The 18,016-nt window shown below is 45.2% G+C and overlaps 2 protein-coding genes across 6 annotated transcripts; one reads left to right on the top strand and one right to left on the bottom strand.

Annotated features, from left to right (window-relative positions):
* Positions 1–1,396: 1,396 nt before the first annotated feature.
* LOC110383340 (odorant receptor 94a) lies at positions 1,397–12,449 on the top strand. 3 transcript variants are annotated; one of them, XM_064043754.1, is made up of 9 exons: positions 1,397–2,977; positions 3,068–3,197; positions 3,265–3,469; positions 3,546–3,668; positions 5,335–5,457; positions 5,542–5,641; positions 5,989–6,093; positions 6,221–6,376; positions 12,188–12,449. In XM_064043754.1, the coding sequence occupies exons 2-9, from the start codon at positions 3,080–3,082 to the stop codon at positions 12,236–12,238; spliced, it is 981 nt and encodes a 326-aa protein (XP_063899824.1). In that variant the 5' UTR covers positions 1,397–2,977; positions 3,068–3,079; the 3' UTR covers positions 12,239–12,449. The 3 variants fall into 3 exon arrangements, 2 of the variants coding, with proteins under 2 accessions (XP_063899824.1, XP_063899823.1); XM_064043753.1 differs by having other exon boundaries at positions 6,221–6,701; XR_010278197.1 differs by lacking the exons at positions 1,397–2,977; positions 3,068–3,197; positions 3,265–3,469; ... (3 more) ...; positions 5,989–6,093; positions 6,221–6,376 and adding exons at positions 10,762–10,959; positions 11,056–11,838 and having other exon boundaries at positions 12,188–12,202.
* Positions 12,450–14,143: 1,694 nt separating this feature from the next.
* Positions 14,144–17,888, bottom strand: LOC110383338 (uncharacterized). Of its 3 annotated transcripts, XM_064043752.1 has the most exons (10): positions 17,434–17,888; positions 17,072–17,241; positions 16,887–16,995; positions 16,647–16,811; positions 16,442–16,582; positions 16,106–16,330; positions 15,753–15,851; positions 15,476–15,650; positions 15,192–15,236; positions 14,144–14,342 (listed from the first exon to the last, which is right to left on the bottom strand). In XM_064043752.1, exons 1-9 carry the CDS (start codon positions 17,636–17,638, stop codon positions 15,224–15,226), a joined length of 1,302 nt encoding a protein of 433 aa, XP_063899822.1. In that variant the 5' UTR covers positions 17,639–17,888; the 3' UTR covers positions 14,144–14,342; positions 15,192–15,223. The 3 variants fall into 3 exon arrangements, with proteins under 3 accessions (XP_063899822.1, XP_063899821.1, XP_049692118.2); XM_064043751.1 differs by having other exon boundaries at positions 14,144–15,236; XM_049836161.2 differs by lacking the exon at positions 15,192–15,236.
* Between the last annotated feature and the right edge of the window lie 128 nt (positions 17,889–18,016).

Here is an 18,016-nt window from a genome sequence, read left to right as displayed (position 1 = left end):
TATAAATTTCTTAGGAGGTGTATACAATTCCTAGACTTCATATATTTCCGGTAACATATATGTTCGCGACAGACGCATCCGTGCGCCGCGAGTGCAAAATCATAATGCCTGAGTGTTCGTGTATGCGCGTCACTATTTATACTCTAACAATTTTGTGATGAGGGTGATGAGCAAAAAGTGCCGTGAGCCGCGCCAAGGTATGTTTTTCACGTGCACCCTCCTTCTAAATTGTTATAGAATTGTGTTCAGATTTTGATAGTGCTTTAATTTGTAAATTATAGTGTTTTTTGATGCCAAATTGTAATAGTTTTGTAGCGGTAACCTTAACCTACATAGTTTTGTATAATAAACATAATAGTTCTGCCGTTTAAGGCCTGATTTACCTATGTAAACATTTCTCGATAGCAAAAATCCTAGACTTTCATTAGTGAAATAGTGTTTAACTGAAAGCCTAGGTCTCATTGTATAGAAAATAACTTAATTTATAGAAATATTGTTAATAGTTTAAGTTATAGAGCAATAAATAATGTCTGTGTTTTGACTTTCATTTCACATGCAAATTAACAATACTAGGGCTTAGATCACATTGTTAGGATTACTATCGCCAGATAGCCCATGAAATGCCCTAACACACACTGCCTTTCGTATCGAGATACCCCCCATAGTTTGTTTTTTATCTCGAGATAATCTTCACATAAGGGCCGATTTCACATAGTTTTTTATAGTTATTCGGTTATAGTATTTCAGCCCTGAAGGTATGCAGGGTGTGTGTGGTATAGTTCAGTAGCGCACTTCATGGGGCGTCTGACGCTATGTGTCCTGTAATGATATCATGTACCAATTGTTTGTAATACTGCTGTTAAATTGAAAGGTCAATAAAACTGAGGTTGGTCGGAGGGACGAGAAATCGAGGTGCTCGTCACGGTAAAGTTTCGAGCTCATTCGGTGCGCAAGCGCCGCCGTACAAATCGTAGTCATCGGTATGGATTTTTTGATAGTATAACAAGTAAATAGTGAAAAGTAAATAGTGTAATTATAGTATGGTAAGTGCGTCGAAGCTCGTCCCTTCAAGACTCCTGAAAAATATATGAAGACTTATTATTTCACCGGCATTCCTGAACCTATAGTAGCAGAAAGTCTAAAACCCGTCTAAACGTATTCTTGTTTCTGAAATTCATGTTTCTCGCCACATCGTAAATACAGTCCACTCGCCCAGACGTCCAAGAACCAGCGACCGACGGGGCGTCAACGTCTCGAAGCCACCCCATAGTACCTGCTTCTGAGCTACGTCCGTCCCGAACAATATACAAATCTTATAAAACCTTTAACCCTCCGAAAAGTCTGCTTTTTTGCTATTGCCCGCTTAGTGAAAATAATTAATTATAGTGGCGATAAGGTACAGCTTTGTGGAATTCCAGGTTTTATTTTGACTATAGCTTTCTCATCTCCTATTTTTATCATTTCTTGATTTTTGCGTCTTCCTCCTTACTTAAGTGCTTCTTAAGTGCTATCATGATTTTATTTATTTATACTTTTGCATACATTTTACAAACATGAAAAACAATGTACAAAGTCGGACTTAACGCCTTAGGCGTTCTTTACCAGTCAAACTTTAGGTAGAGGAGGAATTTTATGTAGAGATAGTTAAATTTATCAAAGGCCTTTTCCAAATCTATAATTGCGAAGTAAGTGCAGTCTTATATGCCTTCTTTAGTATTCTTAACCCTAAAAAGGCTTCCATTATACCTACCTTTATTTTTTCTGAAAAAGTACGGATCTGGTACAAGTAAGTTAGATAAGACAAGACTGATAGGCATAATTTCTAACCCTTAACACTTATTGTTTATACATACTAAGCTAACAGTTACACGGCATAGCGCCAGCCGGACTGACGAGCGCACCCTGCTCGTGAGGCTGGTAATACGCAGCCCCCACCCTTGCATAGCAGGCAACCACTGACATGATTCTATAAACCTAAAACTTATTTTTATGCAATCGTATTGGAAAATGAAAAGTAAGTAACTTAATAGGTGTATAATTAAATGCATGATGACATTAATGTATTCTTCGACGAATAAGTCATTAGCGTGGCAGGGCGGCGCACGCGAGGGGCGTGCCGCTCCAACCGTGTCATTAATCTGTTGATGTGATCGACGTGTAATTACAGTCCCTGTACATAAATGTATAATTAACTCATTACTGAAACAGAACGCTGTCAGATTTGTGATATAGATTTCAGTGCCACAGCTACATGGATTCCAAAATGTTAGAAAATAAAATGTTCAAATATATGTTTATATGTAATGCTCAAATACCTATATTATTTCTAAAATAGATACATTATTGAAGCTGGTCGGTAAATGTGGATGAATTTCAAGTGTACAAAAAAGATTGTAATTTGTATGACGACTAACAGAGTGGAAAATAATGGCCAAAACAATTACATATTGTGTGAACGGAAACAAAATTATTAATTGGTCTAGGATCAGATTTAAGGTGGTTGACAAGTGTTGTCAAGTAAAGAGTATCCACATGACACGCTCCTTCCATCTCCTTTTCTAGAGATTAATGTAATGAGTTGTTGTTTACATACATGAAGTATGTACTTTTATATACTTTCCTTACTCCAGTCAACAAGCTAGCCTTCAAGCTAGCCATGTTTATGTATTAATTTATTTATTTACATCGAGTAACTACACCACGCATTCCATAAAACTGATACAAATTATGAAGCCATTACGAATATTGTTTGGTCAGTGTAGAGTAGAGCGCTGCCCGCAGTGCGGTACAGTGGGGTGTGTGTGACAGGTCGCTGTCGTCGGCGAGCCTCGCCACGCACCTGCGGCTGCTGCGCTGGTGCGGCTACTGCCGGCTGGCGGGCGGCGCGCGTCTGTCCCGGCTGCATGCGCTCTACCGAGCTCTAACGCTCGCACTCACCACGGTCTACCTGCTACAGGAGTGCGTTTACGCCTACCAGGTTCAACCGAATATGGATCAAATCTTGTAATCTCTTTTAGAACGATTCTAGAAAAGACCTGCACATTATGTTCATATGTAATGTTGGTAGGTACAGCAAGATATGGACAAGTTAGCCCGAGTGATGTTCTTGCTGCTGTGCCACATCACGTCTATTGCGAAGCAACTCGTGTTTCACCTAAAAGCGGAGCGCATCGACGAGATGTTGGCCGGGCTGGAGGGTACGTGCGGCGCGAGCGGTAGGGAGCGGCGCGGCGCGGCGGCGACTGAGCTTGTGCGTCTGTGCAGATCCGCTGTACAACCAGCCGGAGGAGGCGCACCGCCGGCTGCTGGGCGCCACGGCGGCCAGCGCCTCGCGCTTCGTGCGCGCCTACTCGGGCTGCGCCGTGGTCACGTGCACGCTGTGGATCACCTTCCCTGTCATGTACCGCCTGCAGGGACTGCCCGTTGAATTCCCTTTTTGGATTACCGTTGACTATAATCGACCAACAATGTTAGTCTTACAAGAAAACATCTGAGAAAACGGCTGCGGATTAATAATACAAATTCCTGACACAAGTAATTTTCAGGTTCATCTTGGTACTTGCATATTCTTACTATGTAACCACACTCGTGGGCATAGCAAACACAACCATGGACGCATTTATGGCTACTGTTCTGAATCAATGCAAAACACAACTCAGACTATTACGGTAAGTAGGCGTGAAGTCACTCCACACAATTTTGAATTTACTTTTTACAACATTTGAATCTTTTATTTAGTTTAATTGATTATTTGAAAGAGTCAGATTGGTTCCGGGATACAAAGGCACATTTTGGAATGAATCAAAAGGGACAAAACAGGGTTCCCTATCCACGAGGCCTTACTTATAGGTAGACGTAGCTGAATTGCTTGTTACGAGTATTTCATCAGGTCTATGTGATAGATCTGAATGCGGAAAACATCAAACAGTCGATGTATATAATAAAATATATCTATATTCTCTTGTAAACAGTTGTGAAACTACGCCTACTACGCGTAACTACGCGTAACGGTGCCTACTAACGTTTGTGTCACTCACACATGCATGTGCATCGACCAGCTTTTATCGGTGCTCTCGGTGCTGTCAGTACTAAGTGTCGCGGTAAGACCATCAAGAGTGTGGCGGTAAGTCCCCTCTTTGAGGAGTGGCTCGGGAGGAGTCACGGCGACCTCACGTATCGCATGACGCAGGTCCTCACCGGACAAGGTTGTTTCGGGAGGTACCTGCATCGAATCGGTCCTGAGGGGGCGCCCGGGTGTCACCACTGTGTGGACAGCCCCGGACATGGTGGACCACACAGTCCAGGAGTGCCCTGCGTGGGAAGGGCACCGCCGGGTCCTCGTCGAGGCTTTGGGCGGCGGCGACATCTGGCGTCCGGCCCTGGTTCAGGCCATGGTCCGGGGCGAGAGGGAATGGGATGCCGTCGCCTCCTTCTGCGAAGCGGTCATGCTCGAGAAGGTGGAGGCGGAACGCCAGAGAGTTCGCACCTCTCATCCCGGCCGCCGCGCTGGACCAGGTAGACACCATGGGCGCCGGGTGTCGCGAGATGACGCCGGGTGTCCCGGCCACCGTAGGCGTGGGTCTGTGGGCGGTGAGTTCGGGTGGCTCATCGTCCCTCTGTCTGCTTAGACGACAGACCCGTGTCGACGGCGCGCGTTGTTCCACGCGCTCCTCAACGAGATGTCAGCAACCCCAGTGGGGCCCAGCAGGGCCAAGGCCTGCCGGGGCTGCGGGTTGTTCGAAAGAGATACCGCGGCCCTGGTACATAAAAGGCCTATGACGGAATACGACGGTTTTTAGTCAGTAAGAGTCTGACACTCCCTCACCGCTGCTAACCCACAGCGTGAGGGGTCGTTTGATGATTTTTGATGTCGTTAAAAAAAAGACCATCAAAAGTATCATCTACCATTAAAAGTGACAACCCTATGCCTCAATGGAGCTTACGCCATTATTGTGCCAACTTGGCTCAGCTTCACTACACCGGTAGTGAAAGATGACCACATCTTTACGGTTCAGCGCAGCACATTCGCGTTGTTTCACCCACGCAGGACTCACTCTTAGTCTGGAGCGTACAACGTGCCTGTACTTAACCTGAACATAGCCTCGATGGACAGCAAAATATTTTTATTTGTACCAAGCCTAGGCTGTAAGTATTGAACTTCATTTACATAAATACATATATTTACTGTAGATAATGAATAAGTTGATAGTGTTTATGGCGTGATGGCAACTATTAATGTGTTGTACCTAATTTGTTTAGCGTAATGAAGTCATTGTTCGTCCCAGGATGTTGTCTGGTAGGCCGTCCGATAATAGAAGCGTTTGGTCGTGGCAGGATGAACTTCGAGTGCCTGCCGGAGCGCGCGGCGGCGCTGAGCCGGCAGCTGGGCGGCTCGTACGACGCGGCGCTGTTCGCGCTGTTCCGCGAGTGTCTCGTGCACTACGAGAAGATCACTGAGTATGCTTTACTTTGATCAACTGCTCACTTGGAAACGTTTGACTCCTGTGCTTGCCAATAATGACTCGTGTGCATGCTGTACAGGACCGCCAAAATGTTACAGAACATTTTCGGCACAGCTATTCTTATTCAATTTGGGATTGGTGGATGGATCCTGTGCATGGCCGCCTACAAGATTGTAAGCGTAAGTGCTGCTGGTTTTTATTCCTTTTCATGTACTTCGTTGATTATTTCATTAATTTATTATAAACCTTTTGAATAAATGTCGAGAAAGAACAAATATAAAAAAAAGTAATCTAAACTACTACAAAAATTCTTTCACCGTTGGAAAGCTATAAGTACTGTCTCCAAGTAACATAGGCTACATTTTATCCTGTTACTGGCAGTAATTCTCATGGGACGCATATGAAACCGCGGGGTATATAATTCTTATCGTTTCGCCATCTATTGGCCAAAAAATTTTGTGGGGATTATAGAACGCCACTTTGGATGCTTTTGTTTTGCATAAACTATAGGGGCTTGTATTTGTAGCTGAACATGCTGAGCGTGGAGTTTGCGTCGATGGCGCTGTTCATCAGCTGCATCCTGACGGAGCTGTTCCTCTACTGCTACTACGGAAATGAAGTCACTGACGAGGTCAATATCAATCTTACAAATTATCTATTTTATACGATTGTTCCATTTTCTATGGATGGATGAGGAAAGGATAGGAATGCAATTTTACACACTTTTCGCATCTGACTTTTCTGTTGTGTTTTGTCAGAGCGAGCGCGTGTCTCAGTCGCTGTACAGCATGGAGTGGCGACGCGCGCGGCTGACGTTCCGGCGCTCGCTGGTGCTGGTGATGGAGCGCGCCAAGCGGCCGCTGCGCCCCGCCGCCGGCCGCGTCATCCCGCTCTCGCTCGACACCTTCGTCAAGGTGCGTCTCTCTTCCACGTGTGCAGTCGCTGTACAGCATGGAGTGGCGACGCGCGCGGCTGACGTTCCGGCGCTCGCTGGTGCTGGTGATGGAGCGCGCCAAGCGGCCGCTGCGCCCGCCGCCGGCCGCGTCATCCCGCTCTCGCTCGACACCTTCGTCAAGGTGCGTCTCTCTTCCACGTGTGCAGTCGCTGTACAGCATGGAGTGGCGACGCGCGCGGCTGACGTTCCGGCGCTCGCTGGTGCTGGTGATGGAGCGCGCCAAGCGGCCGCTGCGCCCCGCCGCCGGCCGCGTCATCCCGCTCTCGCTCGACACCTTCGTCAAGGTGCGTCTCTCTTCCACGTGTGCAGTCGCTGTACAGCATGGAGTGGCGACGCGCGCGGCTGACGTTCCGGCGCTCGCTGGTGCTGGTGATGGAGCGCGCCAAGCGGCCGCTGCGCCCGCCGCCGGCCGCGTCATCCCTCTCGCTCGACACCTTCGTCAAGGTGCGTCTCTCTTCCACGTGTGCAGTCGCTGTACAGCATGGAGTGGCGACGCGCGCGGCTGACGTTCCGGCGCTCGCTGGTGCTGGTGATGGAACGCGCCAAGCGGCCTCCGTCTGTCTGTCACGTTTACAATTCGTAGTATATAATTATCTCTGTCAATCAACAGCGAAGAAGTCTTCCAAGTCGAATTCTTCTGCACACACCCGAATAAAAAGTAGCCTATAGCCTTCTTCGACAAATGGGCTATCTATAAACCCAACATCGGTAACTGCACAATCTATATTAATAGGAGGTATTATAAAGCTGAAGAGTTTGTTTGTTGAACCTCAGGAACTACTTTTTATTTTTTTTATTTATTTATTTAAAATACTTCTTGCACAAATAGTACAATGGCGGACTTAACGCCTTAGGCGTTCTCTACCAGTCTACCTTTGGGTGGCGGAGAGAAAGCGTTGGTAGGTGCAAACAAATCAGAAAAACTAGTGTGAAACATATACCTACATATATTTCAATACACAAATAAATTAATAATAATATATATGTATATATATAACTATATAAATATGTACACTACAAACAATACTAATAACATATTAAGAAAGTTAATTTGAAACTGACTATTTATATTTCTGCCAATTTCCCAAGATAGTGGTCACGAACTTTGAGTTTGAAGGTGTGACGGGTATTTACCATCCTGATCTCCAGAGGTAACTCATTCCAGAGAAGAATAGATTTTACAAAGAAGGAAGAGTGTATGATATCAGAACGATGTGTATAAGGCGATTGTTAAAAGAGCGTAAATTTTTGTCATGATGTGAGCCAAGATATTTGAAATGAGAAGTTAAATAAGAAGGTGAAGTAGGAGTGTGAAGAATAGAGAAAAGAGTAGTCAATGCCCTCACCTCACGACGCTGCCTAATAGGCAGCCATCTGAGCTGCGTTCGATACACTGACACATGATCGTACTTGCGAAGATTAAAAACGAATCGAATGCAATTATTGAGAAGCCGGTCAAGTTTGTTGAGCAGATCTGCATTCAGGTCATAGTAGCACACATCACCATAGTCGATTATGGGGAAGATTAAGGTTCGCATAAGCATCGCTTTCACACTGGGCGGAAGCAAATTTTTCAGGCGGTAGAGGAACCGTAGTATGTTAGTGACTTTTTGGCTGACAGCTGCGACTTGTGGTTGCCAATTCAGTGTGGTGTCCATTTGTAACCCAAGGTTCTTGACGTTGCCACTATAAGGTACTGTCATACCATTGAATACTACTGGCGGCAAGCTGGAAGTATCCACCCTGATAATATTCCTCGAGCCACCAATAATGATGGCTTGGCATTTCCCAGGGTTGACTGCCACTCCAAACCTGTCCGCCCAATTTTTCACAACCGCCAAGTCTGCGTTAACCTTATCGAGCGTGTCAACCAAATCATCAACTGTCGATATAACTGCAAGTCATCGGCATAGAGGTGATACGAACACTGAAGCTCAGGAGTAAGTAAATTTATGAATACTGCAAACAAAAGGGGTGAGAGTATGCCGCCTTGAGGAACGCCAGCATCCAAATTACACCAGGTTGACGAGACTTCATCTACCCGAACCGACTGCTGGCGCTCCCGAAGATAAGAAGAAAACCAGTCCAATGCATCGGAAGAGACCATGATATATGACAGGATAGATAAAAGGATATCGTGACTGACGGTATTAAACGCATTTGAGAAATCGACTAAAACCAACACTGTCAGCTTAGCGTCTTCCATGGCGTGTCGAATATCGCCAGTCACTTTGAGAAGGGCAGAGGAAGTGCTGTGGCCTGGCCTAAATCCAGATTGAAATGGGCTCATAAGTTGGTTTTCGTAGACAAAACGAGCGAATTGTTTATGGGCACAAGCCTCTAGCACTTTGGATAAGAATGGCAGGATCGAGATTGGACGGAAATGATTGGGGAGAGTTGGATTAGAAATTTTAGGAAGAGGACAGACGTACGCTTTCCTCCAAAGTGAAGGAAAAACCCCAGAGAATAGGGAAAAGTTGATAATGTGGGTGATAGCAGGAAGAATTGGGACTAGAATAGAAGTAATCATTTGGCGACTGATATTGTCCCAGCCCACCGCTTTCGATTTAATGGATAGGATAATTTTTTTGACCTCTTCCTCATCAACCGGTGAAAAATTAAAAGTTTTGATGTCAGGACGCGATAGACCAGCAATATAGTTAAGAGTTGCTTGCTTGATTACATTATCCAAATTGGAAGAAGTGCAGAAATGACTATTTAAAGTGTCTAAACTAATCGAGTTAGGTAGGTCTAAATGTCGCGATTTGCCAATACCGAGTGTTCCTAGGAACTTCCAGATATTAGCAGAAGAAGAAGTAGAGATATTGTTTAGTATATGGCGGCGTTTGGCGTTACGTATCATAAGATTACACCGATTCCTTGCAGTTTTAAATTGAGCCCAATTTTCGTCCGTACGGTCCCTCTTAAACTTCCTGAACGCACGATCCCTCCTACGCATTGCGATCTTAATAAGCTCGGTCATCCACGGTGCTGGTGGACGTTTTACTCTAACTCTCTTAACGGGTGCATGGAGATCATACAAAGCGTTCACCCGGTTGTTAAAAATTTCAAGCTTATCATTAACTGAGTCAGCTTCTATCAATGGAGTCCAGTCAATTTCAGCAGCATCATTGAGAAGCTGATCTACGTTCATACGTGCAAAGCAACGCCTATGCAGAACCTTAGGCTTGGACTTAGGAGGTTTAAGGATGTAGGAGAGGAAAATTAGGTCGTGATGAGAAAAACCAGGAGCAATAAATTGACCATGAGAGGAAACAAGGGAAAGGTCGGAAGTAAGGATTAAATCCAGCCAGGAATCATCACCTACTGTAGATCGGTGAGTTGCCTGCAAGGGCAAAATGTGTAAACTAGATGATTCCACAAGATGAAGGAGTTTACGGGATCGAGGAGAATTAGGAGCAAGGAGATTTGTATTGAAATCGCCCATGATGATATAATGTGCATACTCGGAACCTATCGATTCTAAAACCGATTCAAAATCAGTGAAGTAGTCGACAGAAGGGGGGCAATAAACAACACCAACGACGGCTTTAGCTCCTTTAACAGAAACCTCCAGAAAGAGGTATTCCGCGCAAGCCTGATGACTAGGAGAGGCAGCCAGGGCTTTGTAAGAAAAGTCAGATCGAAGGTATATTGCCACGCCACCCCCTCTTCTACCAAGCCGATCATTCCGAATGAGAACATAACCAGAAAGGGGGTATGAGGTGGACAAGAGATTTGGTTTGAGCCAACTCTCGGAAATCAGAATGGCATGCACATTCATATTAGAAAAAGTCTCAAAGAGCTCACTGTAGTGACTAGCAACACTTTGAGCATTTATATGACACACGTTAAACAGCTTGTCCGATTGATTAAACTGTGTTCTCAGAGTATCCCCAAGCGTATCGGTTAAAGAACAAAAACTATCATCACCATCCAAGGATTCATTGGCAGAATGAAAACTGTCGTTATCCGAATACATATGTAATAAATAAAATATATATATAAAATTAATTTACAACAAAATATAATATTAAAAAAAAAAAAAAAAAATACTCGAACAAATACCTTACAGTACTTTCTTAACTTCACCCGCCAGCTAACACCCATAGAACATGATAAGAAAAATTAACGTTATGCTTGAACTATACTACTATAAAATTATGATTATATAACAAAAAAAAACACAAAAAACAAATGATAACGAACATACAAAAAAATAATAAAAATAAAAATCAACATGATGCAGTCTGTCTCAGACACAATTTCTGAACGAAAAAAAAACCTTAATCTGTGCATGTTTGATTTTGACATTACGTGCGTGCAATACAGTGACAAGTGACAATGACATTACAATTTACATCAACACTGCAACACAAGATTTAATTCTGTGATCGATACATGCAACGATAGAATTAAAAAAAAAAAAAGCTGCATTTTAATTACCTAGTGAGGGTACAGAATTAAGAAATACAAAAAGGACGAGAACAAACATGACCATGCAAAAAACTACTTTACTAAGAAAATCTAACCTAACAACTAGTAAGTACCTTCACTAATTTTATATAAAAAAAAGAGAATGAGATAAAATCGATATCCAAGAACTATTCATTACATACGGTGTTATTTGCATTCCAGAAGGTCTCAAGCAGTCGACGAGGGCGAAGACTTAGTGGGGTACTTGTCCAGGAGCGGCTTTAACTCGTCCATCGAAGTAATCTTGTGGCGAGTTCCGTCTGAGGCCTTAACAACAATCACGCCGTCCTGCGTCCAACATGACCGCATTCCGAAGTGCTGCCGTGCCTGAGTGAAGACGGACTGCCTAGTCTTCGTCAGAAATTCCTTTACTGAGATTTTGGACCCCTTCAAGCCAGTCTTCGCTTTCCAAATCAAAGATTTTACCTCTAGATTAGAAAATCTCACAAGAATGGGCCTCGGGTGATCTTTACCAGGACTGCCAAGTCTGTGAGCAACTTTAATGTTCGCTGCTGTGATGTTTCTCAGAGCCAATTTACTGCTAAGAAGATGGATTATTTTGGAAGAACAGTCTTCCTTCTCAGCTTCAGGAAGTCCTTGAAAAATTAACGCCTTCCTACGGTGTCTCATCTCCAGCATGTCAATGTGTGAAACACACTCAGCAATTTGCTTACGCAGCAAACCCAACACACTGTAGATCAGTTCCCTGAAGGCTCGGAACTCCTCTGCAACCTTGGCCACCGTGTCCTTCACCGGACCCGCTGCTTGAATTTGGGCTCCGAGTTGATCCATTTTCTTGGTGAAATGTTCCTCAAGGCTCTTCTGAATGGACAAGATCTCCGATAACTGTGACATAGTGGTTGTGCTTTCTGTGACTAAGTAGATGTGATGAAGGTGATGTGGCAGGTGATATTTTTACACAACTATTACATATAAATATGTTATGTAAGTAAGTAATAAATTAAATTTATTTTAAAAAACTGTTAAAATACTATTAAATATATTTTAAAACACTCAGAGCATCTGAGACACGTATTTACTTTTCGTTCACCTACCCCCGAAAGTACTTTTCCGATTTGGAAAACTCTTTGAACGTTAGATCGCCCATTTATTGAAGAAGGCTATAGGCTATATCTTCACGCTAAGACTAATAGGAGCGGAGCAGAAATGAATAATGTTTCGAAATCGGGTGTTTTTTTGTTCTGTTGAGAGTTTCTGCGTAACCTTTATCATCTTTTCGTGTCCAATAGGAAAATCTTTATTTAGTGTAAGTAGATATATTTTTCTTTTTCAGATAATAAAGTCTTCATACACTTTTTATGCGGTTCTTCGGCAGACAAAGTAGAGCGACGATACAGCGCACTCCCTACTGCTTTTATAATATTTGTTGCAATTTATAATATTGTAGTTTCAATTGATTGCTAAAACATTTACCTAGATGCATCTATTATGGTTTTGAGTTTTATTTTGATTGCATTGTTAGTACGTTCTACGGCGAATACTATATATGTATATAAATAATTCTGGAAAATGCTGCAATAAAATTTTTCGTTTCATTTTGGATATTTATTTATTTCTCAACCTTACCACTAACATTACAGACAGGTACATCCAATGCGTTAGTGAGGCACTTATTTAAATTATTATTAAAAAAACAAAATACCCGACTGCACACTAAAAAAAGAGTAAAACAAGCCCCACAATAATATTGATCAATACAACTTTACTGAATATAATTTATAAATATTGATGGAAAGCATCGCAGGCGGGGACCAACAGAGGCTTATTTATAGTCATTTCGGTTGTGCACCATTTAGCAGAATTTTCGTTGGTGGCGGTCAAGGTGGTCCCCGCCTGCGATGCTTTCCATCAATATTTATAAATTATATTCAGTAAAGTTGTATTGATCAATATTATTGTGGGGCTTGTTTTACTCTTTTAGTGTGCAGTCGGGTATTTTGTTTTTAATAATAATTCTTTTATTTATAACTTTTAGCTGTTTTATTTAACGAAAATGTTGTAGATGTAGAAGACTATGTATATGTAAGTACCATTTTAAATTATTTCGACGACATTTGGCTTTAGATTACGAGTGATGTTACTCCGCAACATAAATTTACCGCCAATGCGACGTTCAAGACGATCAAGACGACGTTCATGCATTTGATCAAGACGACGTGATTGTATCGCCAAAAGAATCGCTTTTTGCTTGCTAACGCATGAGTTGCTTTGCGTTGACGCAGAATTAACATGTTCCCGTGGGAATTTTGAGAAAAAACGTATCCTATATTAATTACTCCCGTGATTGAAATGAATCTAATGATACCGCATACATATTTTTTTAAAGGGAAATTTAGAAAAAATATCCCGTGGGACTTTTAGGATAAAATGTATCCTATGACACTCCCGTAATCAAGACAAATCTAACGATACCTCATACATCAAAATCCATCAAGCCGTTTAGGCTACAGGAGGTCACAAAGGAACAGACATACATACATACTTACATACACTCGAAAAACATTACCCTCCTTCTTTGGCAGTCGGGTAAATACTAACTTATTATAAATTAGTTAATAGTTAATAATAAAATTACTTATTTACTAATTTATTATTTTTATGAAGTTTTTATGTAATTGTTATGCACTGGCTTCATTTCTGACTATATTGGGGTCAGCTTGCAGTCTAACAGTGTTACAATGCTATCCGTAAGGCCGAAAGGGAGTTTAAAATGGCTCCCCATAAAGAGTTATTTAACATATTTTTTTTATCATTGTATTGATTTTTGATTTATCGCGAAATAAATTAATGGCCAAGTGAACAAAACTATTGATATAGTCACCAAATATTGATTTATTAGTACAAATAAAGTTGAACAGGACTTGGCTTCTATGCGATCTCAAAACTTTTTACGGTGGAGGAATTGCGTAGAGGATTGGCTTTTTTTTACAATAATGTAATGTTTTTGGTGGGATCTATTTGTTTAAAAAGCCTTGTCACGGTTGTCAGAAATGGAGTATTGTACACGACGATGTTCGAAATTCAAATTACTTTGAAGCTCTAGAGTTTAGCTAGAGGATAAAAACGGCTTTTGCACTTCAATATCGAAGAGCAAAACTACTCTTGCCGAGATGGTGGGATGAAAATAACTATTGTCTCACATAGTAGATCAGAGTCTAACGGCACACAGAACGATCGGTTCTTCTTCAACAGGACACATGCATTTCGATAGTGAAATGAAACAAAGTACTGAAACTCATGGAAATAAGTTTAATCAACATGTGGTAAGTGGTATGACACGACAACGCTTACAGCTAGGTGAGTATGTACAGCGTGCACAGCAGGTCGCGTGGACAGCTGCGGCACGCGCCCGAGGCCGCCTCGTGTCCGCCTCGTGCCCGCCCCACGCCAGCCGCTACTGCAGCTCCGGCGCTACTCGCCTGCTGGCACTGTTAGCAATTTGCTGTACATTGATCCAAACAATCATTTTAAGCAGAACCAAGTATGTAAGTCTCTAATTCTAATAATGAATGATACTGGTCGGGACTCTCAAGATGCATACGGGACCGCCCAGTAAAAATACTGAAGGTATCATGTCCGGTATGGGTAATACAATTAGGTAACGTATCCTTCTCTCTGCGTTAACGAAGGACGGGAGCGTTTCAGAAGGAGAACGGGAGAGGGAGATTTCATATCATAGTTTATTGCATTCCATAATGTACCTACATATATTAAGTGGAAAATATACAAAGATTATCACAATTATGGACCCTGATGGGACGCAGAAGGCGTACCGGGGGCAGGAGAAGGGCGGACAACATCCTCTTCCGCCCCCATGAATGGGTCCAAGGGCGAGAGACTTGGGGAAGTCCCCACCCCCTTCTCAATGGACTCGAGACGGTGAGACGCGCGTGTGTATCACGCGGTGAAGCAAGGAGTTGGTGAACACGTTACTACCCCGTGCAAGAGATGAGGCCCGAGCGAGAGATTCTGGATTCCTGCGGCCCCGCGCGCACGAACAAGGAGGTCGCCGGGGTTTTTAGGCGGTAAGAGTCCGGTAAGCCCCTCTGCCTCTCCCCAGGCGGAGGTAGTCCATGAAGATATCCCCCGAAACAAAAAGGATGGGAGCGTTTGGGACTTCACATCAGGTCTGAGTCACTATGATCTACTTGGCAGGAGGAAGGGGTGGGGTAACATGCAGAGTCTGCGATCGCTGTGTGTTGTTAGCGTCGGCAAGCACAAGCCATGCTGGGGTCGCGACTGGCTCACTAGTCGATGCAGGTTTAATAAGTAATTACCGAGTCTAACGGTCCTCTATATCGTCTTCTTCTTAGAAACGGTGGCTTCATTGAAAACAGAAAATGCCAGTTTACTATCCTGATGATGTGTTCGAATATTAGCACAGCTTAGATATTATAGATTACAGTAACATAATTATGTATTATTTCACAGTGTAAGTTATACCTACCTAATTGAAAATAATTTATTTGTAATTTAAGTACGTGCTTTTGTGTGATAGATAATATTGTAGCGTACCGGCTGCAGAAAGTACGCTTAATGTGTGCGAATAGTGCGCATTCACCTGACGGTAGGCGGGTCGGCGTGGCGCGGGTGGTCACGTCGGCGGCGGGCGCGGGGCGCGGGGCGGCCACGCGGGCCCCTGGCCCCCGGCTGGTGGGAGCCCGGCGCGCGGGGCCCCGGTGCTCCCGGTGCGTACACCGAGTCCTCGGCGCTGGAGTCCACGGCAGGTAGCGTGTCTGCGGCACAGAGACGGATGAGCGCGACGAGCGGGCGGGGCGCGGGGCGGGGCGCGGGGCGGGGCGCGGGGTGGGGCGCGGGGCGGGGCGCGCGGGGCTCACCGGACAGGTGCGCGGCGGGCACGCGGTACAGCTCCGCGGCGCACGCGGCGCATGGTGAGCCGCTCGACTCCGAGTCGCTTTCGCGAGAATGCCCGTACTCTGACACATACAATACATTTTTTATGATTTGAACTATGTGGGTTATCAAAAAGTTTTATTCCTAAGAGTAAGCGCATACTTGTAGACGAATAGCTCTTTAAAGAACCTAGATAGGTTTAGTCAGTACTAAAGTCCGGCACTAACTTCCGCTGCACCCATAGAGGATTGGATCATTAGTGTTACCTACCTTCTAACTACGTACGTATCAGTGTTAATAATTTTATTTGACAATGGTAATGGTAGAAAGTTAATACCTGGTGTGTGCGCCAGGAGGTTGGGACGGGGCGGCGGCGCGGCCAGGTCGAGCGGCTCGGCGCGGCCGAACGTGCGCAGGTGCAGCGCGCAGCCCCCCCCGCCGCCCCCCTCGCTCGGCGTCGCAGCCCCCGCACCCCCCGCACCGCCCCCGCCACCCGCGCCGCCTGCGCCTCCAGCCATACTGAACGTTGCATACGGACTGATCTCGTGCAATTCACCAGCAACTGTACAAGTACACGTTTACACATATACCTACATACATATTATGTATATCAGCCTTGTTACGATATTTTAGTTAATTCAGAGAGTTACGTATCTCGGAAACCAACACTTACGATCGGGTGGAGTAAGAGTTTTGCCATTGCGTTTACTGGGCTCAGTGGTGTACAGCTGAGGGTGCGGCTGGCACACGCGGTGCAAGGAGCAGTCGCGGCGCAGGCAGGAGGCTGCCTGCCGTCGCCGAGCTACCACCAGCCCTGCACAGTCCAATATGAATTACATCAAGTCGTGAGAGACTGCAGTGCGGCACACGGGACGTACCCGCGAGCGCCGCCAGCAGCGCAGCCAGGCCTCCTCCCAGCAGCGCGGGCGCCAGGCCGGCTCGCCACAGCGCCGCGCCGGAGCCTCCCGGCGAGCTCTCGCCTGCGCCGCCCAACACGACCCCGCGCACCTCGCTTGGCATCTCCACCGGCTCGCCTATGCGTTCTGTTGCACGTAAAACTGTTGAAGTGTGCTATTTAACTAAAGCTGGAACATAGCATGTAAAGGCTGTGTATGTACCTCCGCTGAGCGTATGTGTGGCGGCACGGTACAGTGCCGTGGTGTCGCCGGCCGGTGACCGTGCTTCTACGCGCACCTCGTACCAAGCGCCCGGCTGCAGCCCGCCAGCCTGCAAGAGGTTAGTAAGTAAGCACAAGTGTCAGTGACGTCAGTGCTCGGCAAGCGATCCAAACACGTGGTCTTACTTCGGCAGTCTCCCCGTCGCTGGGCAGGTCACGCCAGGCGCCCGCGCCTGCAGGCCGCAGCGCTAAGGACCACGCCGCCACGGGGCAGCGGCCTCCCCACGCCAGCAGGTTGAGGCGCAGAGCCGTGCTGTTAGCCCACACGAACTCTTTGCCCGGAGGTGGCTTAGCCTCTATGCACAGTATATTCTCTCATTCTCTCAAACAAGAGCAATGAATAGACACAATCGAATCCATCTGACAACCTTCCAATTTGATAGTAGCAGTTTTATGAAAGTTATTTAAACGATAGCAACTGTAAAAACATGATGTTATTTGAGTAGTCTATTTATGGAGCAGACGTAAGATGTAGATAATGAACTGACTGTCCCCCCTGGTGCGCGCCAGCAGCGGCGCGGAGTGCGGCGAGGCGCCGACGACGTTGTGCGCCTGCAGCGTGACGCGGTAGCGCGCGCCGCACGCCAGCCGCGCCAGGCGCAGCGCCGTGTCCGCCGCCGGCAGCCGCCGCGAGCCCGACGCCGCGCCGCCCGACCACCACACCGTGTACCCTGCCGCGGCCTCTAGGCTCATCACTCCGGCAATGGCTGACGCTACATTGGCGGCTCCACATTAGTGCCGTGAAGCCCCGTCAACAGGCGTGAACGTGAACGTGGATGGTTTTCGCGGGGTTCACCATCTTAATTTTTTTAAAACGTTTTCATAAGCTTGCAAGAATTTACGGCTCCAATGTAGAGCCGCCGTATCATGGGTTCCTGAGGCAACTACCTCCTGCACCCTAAGAAACCCCAAGAACTTATTATTCTGATCTAGAGGCACCTCAAATTGTAGTAGTATATACGAGAAAGGGTACAAAACATACATAGGTATATCAACGTCATGTGCAAAGTTTCACTTTCCTTATTTGTAGAATTTGCTAATTTTAGAGTTGTTCAACTGCATTCAGTTCGA

This window comes from Helicoverpa armigera, chromosome 3, assembly GCF_030705265.1.
Source record: "Helicoverpa armigera isolate CAAS_96S chromosome 3, ASM3070526v1, whole genome shotgun sequence".
NCBI classification, from domain to species: Eukaryota; Metazoa; Arthropoda; class Insecta; order Lepidoptera; family Noctuidae; genus Helicoverpa; species Helicoverpa armigera.
The sequence above is the reverse complement of the archived record's forward strand: the minus strand, read 5'-3'. Positions and strand labels throughout refer to the sequence as shown.

Excerpts from the sequence above, each read along its gene's own strand:
- LOC110383340 (XM_064043753.1), top strand. The coding sequence starts at position 3,080 with ATGGACAAGTTAGCCCGAGTGATGTTCTTGCTGCTGTGCCACATCACG. Across the intron at positions 5,642-5,988 it reads CCGCCTACAAGATTGTAAGC|CTGAACATGCTGAGCGTGGA; the intron begins GTAAGTGCTGCT and ends TTGTATTTGTAG. Across the intron at positions 6,702-12,187 it reads CGCTCGACACCTTCGTCAAG|ATAATAAAGTCTTCATACAC; the intron begins GTGCGTCTCTCT and ends TTTCTTTTTCAG.
- LOC110383338 (XM_049836161.2), bottom strand. The coding sequence starts at position 17,638 with ATGAGCCTAGAGGCCGCGGCAGGGTACACGGTGTGGTGGTCGGGCGGC. Across the intron at positions 15,651-15,752 it reads GCCCGCCGCGCACCTGTCCG|ACACGCTACCTGCCGTGGAC; the intron begins GTGAGCCCCGCG and ends TCTGTGCCGCAG. Across the intron at positions 14,343-15,475 it reads GCCGACCCGCCTACCGTCAG|TGCCAGCAGGCGAGTAGCGC; the intron begins GTGAATGCGCAC and ends AATTGCTAACAG.